The 13,848-nt window shown below is 39.3% G+C and overlaps 3 protein-coding genes across 3 annotated transcripts; all 3 read left to right on the top strand.

Annotated features, from left to right (window-relative positions):
* The first annotated feature begins 1,420 nt into the window (after positions 1-1,420).
* On the top strand, positions 1,421-5,378 carry bloc1s4 (biogenesis of lysosomal organelles complex-1, subunit 4, cappuccino). The gene is made up of 5 exons (XM_079232061.1): positions 1,421-1,748; positions 2,897-2,968; positions 3,234-3,335; positions 4,093-4,227; positions 4,409-5,378. Exons 1-5 carry the CDS (start codon positions 1,431-1,433, stop codon positions 4,505-4,507), a joined length of 726 nt encoding a protein of 241 aa, XP_079088187.1. The 5' UTR covers positions 1,421-1,430; the 3' UTR covers positions 4,508-5,378.
* A 361-nt stretch (positions 5,379-5,739) lies between these two features.
* On the top strand, positions 5,740-8,766 carry LOC306748637 (nuclear transport factor 2-like). The gene is made up of 5 exons (XM_079231843.1): positions 5,740-5,800; positions 7,227-7,347; positions 7,731-7,802; positions 7,921-8,019; positions 8,497-8,766. Exons 2-5 carry the CDS (start codon positions 7,243-7,245, stop codon positions 8,611-8,613), a joined length of 393 nt encoding a protein of 130 aa, XP_079087969.1. The 5' UTR covers positions 5,740-5,800; positions 7,227-7,242; the 3' UTR covers positions 8,614-8,766.
* Positions 8,767-9,072: 306 nt separating this feature from the next.
* rrm2b (ribonucleotide reductase M2 b) lies at positions 9,073-13,026 on the top strand. The gene is made up of 9 exons (XM_079232181.1): positions 9,073-9,168; positions 9,682-9,846; positions 10,077-10,193; positions 10,334-10,467; positions 10,958-11,052; positions 11,455-11,588; positions 12,141-12,245; positions 12,427-12,540; positions 12,832-13,026. The coding sequence occupies exons 1-9, from the start codon at positions 9,085-9,087 to the stop codon at positions 12,982-12,984; spliced, it is 1,101 nt and encodes a 366-aa protein (XP_079088307.1). The 5' UTR covers positions 9,073-9,084; the 3' UTR covers positions 12,985-13,026.
* Positions 13,027-13,848: the final 822 nt, after the last annotated feature.

The raw sequence follows: 13,848 nt of genomic DNA, 5'->3' as shown, positions 1-13,848 counted from the left end.
GCATCATCCTTAATGTCTTCACTTTGTTGCTTAGCTTTGGGTGCATACATTTGCTATAATTTGATTTGTTTCATCAAACTGCAAAGAAACACTTTGTCTACTAAACATTTAAAGGTTTAAAGGACATACAAACACAATGTGACATCCTGAGATATTTCAAGCTTGACAGGGTTTTAGCTCAAACTACAAAACAACACAAAACGTCAGGTTTTGGGATGACCCCTTCAGGAACTAAAGTCAGAGGCTTTTCTCCAGTCTCACTGTAGACAGTCAACAAAGCAAATGCTTATGGCAGAGGCTGACATCCCAAAGTTTTCACCAACGGCACAATCTGTACACAAGGAATGCATTAACACAAAACATGCCGTACACGGGTGTGACTTGCTTTCTCTGGAAATCACTAGTAGTTTTATTACCATTCAGTAGAAGTGTGAAGATATTTGTAATTCATTGCCTCCAACAACCTAGAAGGGGGTGGGGGGACACTAATAACATGACCATTCAAAGTTGCACTTTAGAGAACTTTTCATTGTCACTTTAACCGTATTCCTGTTATGTAAATCTGCAGTTTGTTGCATCAGGGTCATGCCTGTTGAAGGCAGCAGTCGGGTTGGGTAAGATACATGCGTCGAGAAGAATTTGCTCTATACATCACATGGTGAAGATGGAATATTTGAAGGTTGACTTCCATTTTTCTTTCATCCCAGCTATTCAACATGGACATGCAGCAGCTTGGTAAATGGTCAGGGGCGCAGCAGCAAAAGCCTTTCACCTCTGATAATGAATGTGTGTCTGCTGCATTTATTGAACATGCCCCACTGCTCAGATAGTTAATTGATGATTGCTCAAATGTATATTTTATATTGAGGGGGATTCATAGCTGCATCATCTCTCCAAATAAACGGATCAATTATATTTGACAGTTGGGATGTTGAAAGGTGTGTCAGACTTTATTTTAACCAATGCCATAGTTAATATGCATAACAGTTCATTTCCATGCAGTAATTCTGGCTGCCCTCTGCTGGAGGAAATGTCACAAATACAAATACAACTGAAAAACACTGTCAAAACATACTGACATCTGTATTATATAATTGATCTGACAATATTTTTTTCAGATCAAGGCTTTGCGTCAAACCATTTTTTTCACCCATCCTAACTGCAGAACTATTATTGATACTAGTGTTAATGATTAACAGTGTGTATTTCATTTGCTTATGTGTTTGTGTCTTTGTATTTTATTTGACTTCCATTGTACATGTATCGAATATTTTCGAAATATTCATTAATATTTACATGGAATTAGGACAAAGAGTAAAAGTTTGCGCGCCACTATTTTGACCCTTCCGAGGCACCGTCGGCTGCACAACACACGTGATCCAGTCAGTTGACAAGGCAAAACGCGGCAGTAGATCAGAAAGACAGGCGCTATGGACCACCATCGGGTTGACAGGGTGGGCCTTCTGTCTCCCCTGGAGGAGTCCAGCGCTGAGATCAGTAGAGACAGCGGCATCGTCTCGCAAAGTGCGAGCAGTTTGTCCATGGTGAGCGAAATCCTCAGCAGCGGCACCGTGTCGCAGAGCCCTAGCTTTGGCGCAGCAGCTAACGTTATTCCTCAAAGCCCGAGCCTCAGCGAGGCTGCGGAGTCAGGGACACCCGACCAGCAGGACCCAGAGCAGGACGACGAGGTCCTGAGACACGCCGCCCTCAGCTACTCGTCCTACATCAAGGCGACCGCCGGTGAAGAGGTTTGTGCTCGCGGCTTTAAACGCAAGAGAGCCAGCCAGTAATGCAAAGCACTGTGAGCACCGTCGGCTCTTTGTTTATGAAGTGACGTTCATGTAGCGCACACTGATAATACTGCAGTGATCATAGGTGGCCAATTGATTGCTTCAGATAACCAGCAATGCGGTTATGGATGAAAGTGAAGTGGTTGCTAGGCGACACTGACGTGGTGACATCATGGCAGAGATGGGACAGTGTCTCACATAAGTGTTAGGTTAAGTCATGAGTCAAAACTAAAGTCCTAAAGTTAGTATTTTTGACTCTTAAACATTAGGGGGAATTTAAAGGTGTTCTCCATGAAGTTCAGTACTACGCTATGCTGGAGCGACCTTTCAGAGATGAAAAACAAGCAACCCAGATGATGTCATCGTGTTATCTTGCTCAGATGGATATTTTGCATGTTTCTGCCCTATTTGGTTGGACGCACAGCAGAGTCTTTCAGTGTAAAAGTAATAATATGGGGTAACATGTTTTCCTCCCGTTAACTCTGTGTGATCGAGTTCTGTCAGACTGATTTAAAGTATATCCCATTTCAGGATTTGACTGTTCACTAATAAAACATCTTTGTCAAGGACTTAAAAGTCAAAGGTCTAAAGTCTAAGTAAAGTCACGAGAAATTGGAGTCACGACTCAAGACTTACTTGAGTCCAAGTCATGTGAAATTCAAATAAAACAAATTTAGATAAAGATAAATGGCCGAACTGACTCATTGATGTCAATGGCATCACCAAAAAGATCATTTGTCTTCAGCATAAGGAGACAGTTGTATTGTTTTTGTAGCCTGACCAAATTGCTGTCACTCCTGAGTTGTCAATAATTGGAAATGCGTGATACCAGGAAATTTGCAAAGAAGGTGAGTTAGCGAGCTAGTTTGTCGGAAGATAAATGCCCCTGTGTTTCGGCCTTGTGTTCCATGAACACTTAATTTAAAGGCATTTCATTGAATTGCAGCTGTAACTGGTGGGTGTAACTGCTTAAACTGTTAAAGTGCACAGAAATGGTCGCATAAACTGGCTCAGTTCATTTGGTGTATTTTCTGTAGCTGTGGTTTCTACATAGTTTGTATGTGTACAGTTTCACAGACTTTTTTTTTTTATGATTTCTCCTTTAGATACTGTGCTTGGACAAGAGCTTGGAAGAAATGCTGACGAGAGTAGATGAGTTTGTTGGAATGCTGGATATGGTAAGCTATGGCACTGTTAAATCTTATGAATGCACTGTATCTGGAACAAGTGTCTGTATGTTTTTAACTACGAGAGTTTTTTTAACTGCAATGATTCTACCCGTGTCCTCGTATTTTATTGTATTGTATTTTATATATTGTTGTTGTATTTGTGTTTGGTTTTTTTTTTACTATATGGACCTATGAGTCTGAATTAAAAGGAATATAATATCTCATTTGTATTTATTATTATGCATATTTGCCTCTCACTTCCTTTTGTCTCTAGATCCGTAATGATACCTCCCAGATAGTGAATGAAAACCTACCTCAAATCCAGCAGAAGTCCGATGAAATGAGACAAATATACAGAAGAATTGATAAGTTAGAGGTGAGTGAGCCTTTTAATTTTGCATGATTGAATACTAGGTCAATAATGCTACTTGAATAGTTATGCAAATATCTTCAGTTTGATTGTTTTTGTAATGCACACTAGATCAAGGATTTTGCAATGGATGAACCATGAAACCGATGATGTAACGTGATGTAAACAGGATTTGTGTGCAGTGTTTTTGTGATAATTGACTTTGCAAGATATCCTGTTCACAAGAGGAAACAGAGATATTATGAACAAGATAATCTTCATTAGCTGAACATTTCCACTTCCAATAATGGAAGTGCAGTATGTTCCTGTTTACAAATCCTAATAATGTTTTGTACCTACTGAGTAACTAATGAGGATACAATCCAAAACATAATAATTGTAAGTTATGAAAGCTATTGTTTGTATACAGGGTTGTAACTTTTTGATCCATCCTCTAAAGGGATCCTATTTGTTACATTCACAAAAACAGTCACAAAAATAGTCCAGCAATGTAATATTTATTGTATTATTACTTTTTATTATTGGATTATTTAAAATGTATATTACGAGTTTACTCATCTGCCTACTATTTTAAAAAGATCAAATTAAAGATTGTGGAAAATCGATTATTTTGCCTGCACCGATAAGCAAATGCCTGCATAGGCTTGTGAAATTTAGTTTGATGTTGAATTGTCTTCAATGTGGTTTATCACAATTAATGATGTGCAGAATCTCCATTTGATCAGGTTTTTGATACATTAATATTATTCTGGTGTGGCTGCAGACCTTTGTAAAGATGGTGGGGGCCAACGTCAATGCAATGGAGGAGCAGGTCATGCAGGCAGAGGGAGAAATAGGAACACTTCCTGGTGCTTTCAAGAAGATCCTCCGCACCATGAGTGTACCAGGTTTCCTAAACGTGAGAGTGCCTTCATGTAGTTGAAATAACCAGTAAATGATGGTGTGAAAGTATATTTTGTGCCACTGAATTGAACAGATACCCTTTTCCAATAAAAATTCTAAATCCGACACGGAAGTTGTTCTAATCCAGGCAGTGCTATTGGATATTTAGGATTCATTTTGTGTGTCTTCGCTCACAGAAACCGGCCAGCCCAAGAAGACCAGCACCACATCAGCGTCAAGAGATCCCCAGCGTGTTCCAGACAGACGATTATTTCACATCACAACCAGAGCAGTGACACGCTAAAACATTAAACACATCACTTGGTTCTAACCTCTGAGGCCTGTTGGGTGAAACTGTAGAGACAACTTTTACTGCCATCCATTACAAGAGGATCTTTTGGTGCAGCGGCCTCAACAAAGCAATAGTAGCCTTTCTGAACAAGTCCCTGGAAGTCAAGTGCGGGAAGACTGCATTTTTGAGTGTCATTTTCCTGGCAGTCAGAGAGAGCACTGAACTGTAGCAAAATGATTTTGAAAGTGCCTCAATGGGTTTTCACTATTTGTGCAGAAAACAATTCAAATGGATTTGTGACAAGTCAGGAGGACAACGTCATCCCACTTGCCAATTTGACACCGTAAACAAGGTACAATAGAAGAAACTGTAAAGATCTTAAGATGTATTACATAAAGAATTAACCCAGCTTTTTTTTATAAATTACATTCCTGTTACTGACGTTTGTAAAGACTTGCACGCTGTTCTGAATTGATCTGTATTTCCAATGGTTCATCACTCTCCCCGAGCAATATGGATCTCATCCAGTTAAGCATATAATGTCTTCCATTTCAAAATATTTGCTTTATTGCTCGCCTGAGTTACTTGCTATGGATGACAGCTGCCTCGTTGATACGGGGCTAAATATTTGATAGCACCTTCTCATTAAAAGCACACTATAATTGAGTTGTTAGTTTATAGTTCATGGTGAAAGTTTGGGCCTGTGATTGAGTTTTGTAATAATAGCTGGAGGTTGCTTGGATCTCGTTCATGGGAGAAAATACCTATGAATTATTATTTAATTCTTTATTTGCCAAAATAGTTAGGAATAAAGATGTTTAATTTCCAGGTGAACTTTCGTATCTGTTTTTAATAACCATTAAAGACTGATTTGAGACAAATTAAAATTGTATGACTCGTTTGCCCTGAGTTCTGTTTTTCAGGCGGATTTGCCTTTAGTCGGCATACAAATGCCGCCTCCTTTTCTGGGATTGACGGCACCAACGTCTATCAGGCTCCGGGTGTTGAGCTTGTTTTTTTATATAATTATTTATTCAACAACTGCACATGTACAATTTCATTAATTGTTAATAAGAAACGACAATATACATTTCAACTAACATGGGTGTTGAGCTTGTTGGAGGTGGGACAGTTCGAGGAGGAAGAGCTCCTTACAGACAAACTCAGGGCAAGCAGCCTCAGCTCCCATTGGTCAGCTGTCCCTGACGTCAGCGATTTGTCACGTCTCTGAGGAAGCGCTAAGCGGGAACCCCAGCTGCCTCGAGGGAATCCATCTACACGGCCACGAGTTGAAAAAGTAAATTTAAACTTACGGACACGGTAAAATACTGTTTAAGTGAAGCTTCCCGACCACAAGTTGTAATAACAAAGTTTTGTTGAGACGAGCGTAACAACGATAAACTAGATCTGTGAAGAGCAAATCTGTGTGCTAAGGTTAGCCACCATTACCTGTGACGCTCCGGACTGGAGCCAAGTTCACCAACGGACACGGATAGGAGTTAACGCCAGGTTTCTATCTGACAGGGGCTCCAGTCCCACGCGAAGTAAATTGTTGATGCACCTGAATCTGTTTCTAATCCTTGTCGAGCGCCCTGTAACATTCAAATGTTTACGTACGTCACACATAGTGTGCCTCCTCCTCATAGTCAAACAAATCAACATATCGGGTGGCTTTTTCCACCGTTTTGTATTCAGTTCCTCTTTTTTTATGTCTGTATTAAACGCAATTGAAAGTAAACGTGACATCATTGCAGTGCTAAATGTGAGTCACAAGAGACTGAAGTCTGGTGGATTCTCGTTATTAACCTGCAGCAGAATTGATTTTTATGAAGCTTTCAATCCCCAAAAAAGTCTGTCTCTTTTATTAATGGATCCTATTAAATTGGACCAAGATAGTTTTTCTCTATCATCAGCAGTGCCATGATTGTGTAACTACTTTGTAAATGAATAGGCTTATAATACCACTGCCCCATCTCGAGCATGAGTAGATCAAACTATACTTACATGTCTACAAATGTATACTATTAGTGTAGCCTAATCTTTATCAAATTTGAAAGTCAATGTTATGAATGAAGTTTCGAACTTCCTGAGTCTGTTTCACACGGCCGGGTCTGCAGCTATAAGAAGAAGGCAAAACAAAATTGCCATACATGCCATAAGAATATATCTAAGCAACACGTTAAATAAACGGATTACACCCATGTAATCATATTCAGGTCTCATGATTAGGCAGTGATATTATAAACCTAATAATTTAAACATTTACATATTTATGACTTTAACTTCCTCATCTTTGTGTAACATTATCTAACTATCCTGAAACTGAGCTTGGATTGGTCAGTAGGTGGTGCTTTTACACAAGTTGATATCTTATCTTGAACATAACATTATCAGTAGTAGCAAGTTAGGTGTGCAGCATGGTTAGCCTGCATGTTCCTGCTACAGGACAGTAGCCAGGAGCAGATTAGGTGGTGGGGTAGCCTTAGGTCCTACCTGGATTATTTTATCTTCCATCTATACTATCCTCCATCTCGACTCCGCTCTTGCGTTTGGTCCGGCAGGTCTGGCTGGGAGGTCGGCAGTGGGCGGTGATCATCAGCGGTCTGCTCCCCACAAATTAATCCAGTCCCTTTTGCTTCCTTCCGCAATGTTGTGTGTCAACATGAGGTCAGTGAATAGTCTGCAGCCTACTGACACTTTGACGCGACTCTTCTCTTTTACAGATCCAAAGCTCCACAGATGGCCTGCGCAAAAGAAATATGGCAAACGATTGGAGAGGGCTTTGTCCAAGAATATTATCACCAGTTTGACACTACCACCAGGACAACTCTGGGTGACCTATATGTAAGGGTTTTTTCAGTGTCCATTTAATGATTGTCTGTTCTAATATACTTCAGCATGTAGTGTCACTAACGAGCCAAATTTCATCACACTTGACAACCACAGTTAAAGTTCTTGTTGTAAAAACAACATTCATGGTAAAATATATAATTTTATATATGTGTGTATTTGATGTAAATAAAGGACTACATTAGCTTTAAACCTCACTTGTGGTTGTGCTAATATATTGCACGTCAGGAAGCCACAGTGTGTAGACCTCTTTTATTTATATCTACATTGCAGTTTACTTTTTGGTCACGCGCCTTCAGTATTTTTTTGGCATGTAAGCGACCACTCTACATGGCTTTTCATGTACTTAATGTTAACGTGCTTTTTTTCTTTCTTAGAGTGCTGATGCCTGTTTGACGTGGGAAGGTTCGGTTTTTGCGGGGAAAGAAGCCATCTCTGGCAAATTAGCAGTAAGTATCTCTTCTTCCTCAGTTTGTATTTGTCACAATTGACTTTTTTTTTTTTTTAAAGTACTACGCAGTAATACGCATGCATATATTAATAAATGCAATTGTTTCCTATCCACAGAGTTTGCCATTCAAGACTATTAAGCATATTATCACAGGACAAGACTTCCAACCCACACTGGATAGTTGTATCTTCATCATGGTGTTTGGACAGTTGAAGGTAAGCTGGAACATTTTAGCACAAAGCGAGTTCAACTCAGTCTGGCTCTCTTTGGGTTCCCTGATTTCATCAAGCCTAGCATTGACCGTCCTGGTTAGCTGGTTATCAACTGGCTCTGTTATCTCAGGATTTTCCAATTCAGCTACAAGCTGTGAATGTGAAAGAGCCAAGGTGGTGTTGTTATTTACCGGCCACATCGTCAAAATCAAGAATGTTTCCCCTTATGCCCCACTTTTGATTAAACACACACATGCTTCATTTAATTGTCATTGCTAATTGTCTTAAAACATTTGTGAAAATGGAGCAATGTTTTTCTTAAGGATCAAACAACTGTCTCCCTGAACAATCGAACTATCTTTGAATATTGCATGTACATATTTTTTTGTAAACCCTGTGCAATGTGGTATAGCATATTTCTGCTTTAGCTTACGTCACAGTTTAAGACCTCATTGTACTAACAGACCTTTTCTGCAACAGGTAGATGAGGATCCACCAATGGCCTTCCATCAGGTGTTTATGCTGAAGTCCCAGCCAGGCACATGGGTCTGCACAAATGATATGTTTCGGTTGGGCATACACAATTTAACAGGGTAGTGATCTGATTTAATTGGTTGATACACATTGGAATTCAGCATAGAATTCATGCTTTGGCTAAGCTATCAATGAAAATACAAGGGATTGTATGCAGTAGTTCCGCCATGTTTACAATGCATCTATAAGCATGCTAATTGTATTAAATGCATTCCTGCCCAATAAAATAATTTCAGTTTGTACTTCTGGCTGTATTTTCTTGTTTTAATGATTTTGCCCACGACAGACTGCAATGAGTGAAGTTAGGGGGTTTCAGCAGAGTCTAGTACAGTATAGTCATGAGGAGGACTTGTCATTTCACTCAGTAGATGATGTGTTGTCCTGCATGCCGCCTGTATGACCACTAGAGGCGCTGCTCCTCTGTGTGGCTGCCGGTTTAAAGGGTTTCACCAACAAAGCTACAGCTGCAGCTGCATTCACACACAACGACATGAGACGGACCACAAACTGGAATAAACGAATTCAACCCTCTGAATGACACCGACGGTGAATAAGAGTTCTTCTCGGGAAATGGACGTGATGAGTTTAGATCGGCAGCCTGATGACCTTCAAGAGCCGGTAAGCAGGTTCAATACGCTAACGTTAATATGAGTTGCTGTGAATTGTATCTTAAAGGCTACGCAACGTCAAAATATACAGGAACGCTAGCTCACATGGAGGCGTGTAAGCTTCGCTCAGTCAAGTTAAAGTCTTAACTAACTTAGTGACGTGTGTTTAAGTTATTACAGATTAATGACGGACATTTTAACTTTCTAAATCGGCCTCGTCGGCTCATATCACTAAGCAAGCTAGCTTAACTGTCAGTGACGACGTTGGGGGGTTGCCTTTGAGAAAATGAAAAATTGTATTTAACACTTGACAGGAAGTGACGAAATAGAAGCGCTAGTATTTATAATTACTTATCTAAATAACTCAAACATAGCTTATGTTCGTCACGTCCTTTTGTTTTGTATGTTGTTACAGTTAATGGCGCAAGCGCAGTAGCACATTTTACTATATAATTTAAGGGACTAAAATACCACAATGTGAGGTGGAGATATGTTTACTCAATGTGTTCTGAATCTTTTGTAGAATGTCTTTAAAGACAAAGACCCAGACTGCCAAAGTGGTTCAGAGAAAGAGGAGGAACCTCTGCTTCGAGAGAACCCCAGACGGTTTGTCGTCTTCCCCATCCAGTACCCCGAGATCTGGAAGATGTACAAGCAGGCACAGGCCTCGTTCTGGACGGTGGAGGAGGTGGGTATCGGCTTTTAAATACTAATGAAGTAACAACAACAAAAGCTACACATTTAAGAAAGTACTACTTTTTTCTTGTCAAGGTGATATCCACAAAGTACTATATAAATAAATGTTGCTGCCCTACAAAACTAAAAGCAACACTGAGTCAGCCACCTCAGCCTGTTGTCACTGGAACAACCTGAAGAATCTATGAACAAGACATGTGTACTGTTGATGTTGTCTTTCAGGTGGATCTATCCAAAGACTTGCCACACTGGGAACGTTTGAAACCGGAGGAGAGATACTTCATCTCCCACATCCTAGCCTTCTTTGCTGCAAGTGATGGTATCGTCAATGAGAACCTGGTGAGGGATTGCACTCAGCTGTAACAGATGTTTTGGAGATTGTATGCGATTAAAGAGATGGAACGTTTCTTAATCAACCTACCACAGGCACGAATGGATTGAGATCAGATGACAGTTTATGTTTATGTCTCATCTGACAGGTGCAGAGGTTCTGCCAGGAAGTGCAGGTCCCTGAAGCTCGCTCGTTCTACAGCTTCCAGATCCTCATAGAGACTGTTCATTCAGAGATGTACAGCATGCTCATCAACACTTATGTCAGGGAACTAAAAGAGAGGTTAGTTTGTATTCTCTCTTTGGTCAAGTCCTGATGCTCAGTGGCAATGGTACGATGGTAAAGAGTACAGTATGTCCCTCAGTGCGTTTAGAGCAAGTGCATAGCCATAGTCGTACAAATTCTCCCTTTATATATTGATGAAGATTTATTTAAAAACTGTAAGAGCACCTGTTCATCACAGGCTAAGTGAACTCCCCTTTGGGGATTTCTGTTGCATTCCCAGCTGCAGCAACTTTTATGTACCTACAAACTAGTAAAGCCACAATTCGATGGCCTCTGCATCAACAGGCTATTAATAAAAAAGTGTTTGAACTCCATGTTTTTTACTATGTATTTTAGTTTATACATTCAAATTAAATTCACTGTTGGGTCTCATTAATACAAAAAGGCAAGAGTCAGTACTTTTCCTAGCTAGGCAACTGTATTTGTTATGCTGGTGCTGTATGTCTATAGCTGAAGGGGGTCATTTTGTATGAATTGTGTGTTTCAGGGACCATTTATTTAACGCCATTGAGACGATGCCTTGTGTGAAACGAAAAGCAGACTGGGCCCTCCAGTGGATAAATGACACCAAATCCACATTTGGTGAGGAATATTGTTGCGACTACGATAAATGAAAACCCTGTTAAGAGGCTAAATGAGCGTTCAAACGATCCATACCAAGTCCAGATGTGTTTTATGACGTTTCTTAAAACGAAGAGAATTACAAGCAGTCACTGTACTGTAATAATTAAAGGAGGACCTGACGGTCAACAGAAACTATTGGAGCCTAGCTCACCCTCTTTGTCTGTATCCAAGTGAACAGGTTAATAAAGTGAAACCACACCCCTGTGCCAAATACCGGAAGTGATGATAACCAAAAGAATGTGTGCGAGAATAAAACATTCAAACATATTTTAAATCACAAAATAATAATGAGGAACTCTAACCCAGAAGAGCATTTCATTTTGTGTTCTTAATAGTACATTTGACACTTGTTGCCCTCAGGGGAGCGAATTGTGGCTTTTGCGGCAGTGGAGGGCATCTTCTTCTCTGGCTCATTCGCCGCCATCTATTGGCTCAAGAAGAGAGGATTAATGCCTGGCCTGACCCACTCCAACGAGCTGATTAGCAGGGATGAGGTGAGATGAATTCACAAACAAATAAATACGTAGTTTAATCTGTCAAAAGGACGACCAATTTTGACTGCAGCTGTAATAAATTACAGTGGCAAGAGGAAGAGGGCTCAAGTTAGATCTCAGGCTCCAAATAAGAAATCAGTCAGTTCATGGGGGAAGTTTACGTTATCCATGACACCCTGCAGTACATTGAATTATACACTATAGACATGTTGAAAGTCATTGCTCTTGCATAACACTGAGTTAGCTATTATGTTGGGACAATTTAGTTTGCCACATCTGTGTTGAGGTTAGACAGTGCAAGTCATTTCAGGCCATTAAACTGTAACTAATACTGTTGTATATTAAAGTCTGCATTTTCCACTCCGTGGCTGTGACAGCAGTGTTGTTTAGCTCTCCCATTCACACTTTGTTGTTTAGAAATGGTCAGAGTATCTATGATCAGTTTGGGTAGTAATTATGGTTACAGTTTGCATATCAACACAGTACAGGCACTGATTGATCTTCTGATTTTTTTATTATTACCTCTGACATGTATATTTATGTTCCTCCTAGGGCCTGCACTGTAACTTTGCCTGCCTGCTGTACAGCTACCTTGTGAATAAACCATCAGAGGACCGGGTGAAGGACATCATCACCAAAGCCGTTAGCATTGAGCAGGTAAGCTAATATTGGAGGGAATATGCTAGACTCTACACTACACATTTTTGAATCAGCATATCTATGCTTCGTTATTTTGCTGTTTACTTTGTTTATATTGACTCCCATTGCAATAGACCAAAATGTTGATAACCGATACCAGTTCTGTTAATATATAAACATGTCATGTTAATTGTTTCAGGAGTTTTTGACAGAGGCCTTACCAGTGGATCTCATAGGAATCAACTGTTGTCTGATGAAGCAGTACATCGAGTTTGTGGCCGACCGGCTTCTCGCTGACCTCGGACTGGCAAAGGTTATCATCATATAATAGAAATAATAAAAGCCAATTGGCCATTACTCATTGAACCCCTTTACACTGTGGTAGCTGTTGTGTTAAAGCAGAAGACCCCGGTGTTGAGAAGAATTTAAGTACAATTACAAAATCTGGAGCTTTGCAACCATAACCACACAGGCTTTACACAATGTTTGACAAAAGAAATGTAATTTATTAACATTAAGATGCATTCATGAGTTGTAGTTTTTGTTTGCATTTTGTGATAGTGTGGAGTTTAAGTAATATTTTTTTCTCTTCTTTAATCAAAAGGTATACCAAGCTGAAAATCCATTTGACTTCATGGAGACCATTTCACTAGAGGGGAAAACCAACTTCTTTGAGAAACGAGTAGCAGAGTATCAGAGATTTGGGGTGATGTCAAGCATGACAGACTGTGAATTCACTCTGGATGCAGACTTCTGAAATGAAGATGGCCTACTGTTACGCAATATTTATATATATATTTATATATATATATTTATATATATATATATATATATATTTATATATATATATATATATATATATATATATATATATATATATATATATATATATATTTATTTAATTAAGGCAGTTATTGACAAAAAAAACAGCCAAAAGGCTCTTTACAATGCTATCACGGTATTACACTAGACAAATGAATGGTTGACAGGTTACAGCTTTTAAAAGGGAATGCTATTATACCTGGAGTTAATTAGCAGCCAATACAGTATTCTAAATGAAACGGAGTAAACAAATGGATCATTCAAGCCCTTCTCATGGCTGTGTGTTACCTTTACAAGGCAGGCATGTAAATAACATAACACATACAGTACATTTTGGTTAAATATATTGATTCTTCTGTACCTTATTGGATATTTGAAGATGGTTTAAGTGGCAATCTCAAAGATAATCATTCTAAATCCACCAAGACTGAAATCTTAAGGATTGCCACTTTAATATCTACAATATGTTGGAGTCAGCCGTTTTGGTAGCTGGCCTCAATACTTGACTTTCAGATTATACTTTTTTTTGTTGAATTTTGTCTTTTTTGGAATGTACATTAAAATGTTTTTTATCGTGACTAAATAGTATTTGTGATGAATTATCGGATCAGACAGCCAAGTTCATTCAGCAGCTTTACTTTAAAAATGCGGATGATTTACTTCAGTTATAAACGTGGTGTGACTATACGATTTAGGTCTGGCTTAATGCGCGAAACGGGCTGATATTGTTGACTTTAAATCGGTCAGAATAAAGCAGTGGTTTATAAACTGCGAATTGCAGTTTTGTTGTGATTGTCCC

Source organism: Taurulus bubalis, assembly GCF_910589615.1.
Source record: "Taurulus bubalis genome assembly, chromosome: 16".
NCBI classification, from domain to species: domain Eukaryota; kingdom Metazoa; phylum Chordata; class Actinopteri; order Perciformes; family Cottidae; genus Taurulus; species Taurulus bubalis.
The sequence above is the reverse complement of the archived record's forward strand: the minus strand, read 5'-3'. Positions and strand labels throughout refer to the sequence as shown.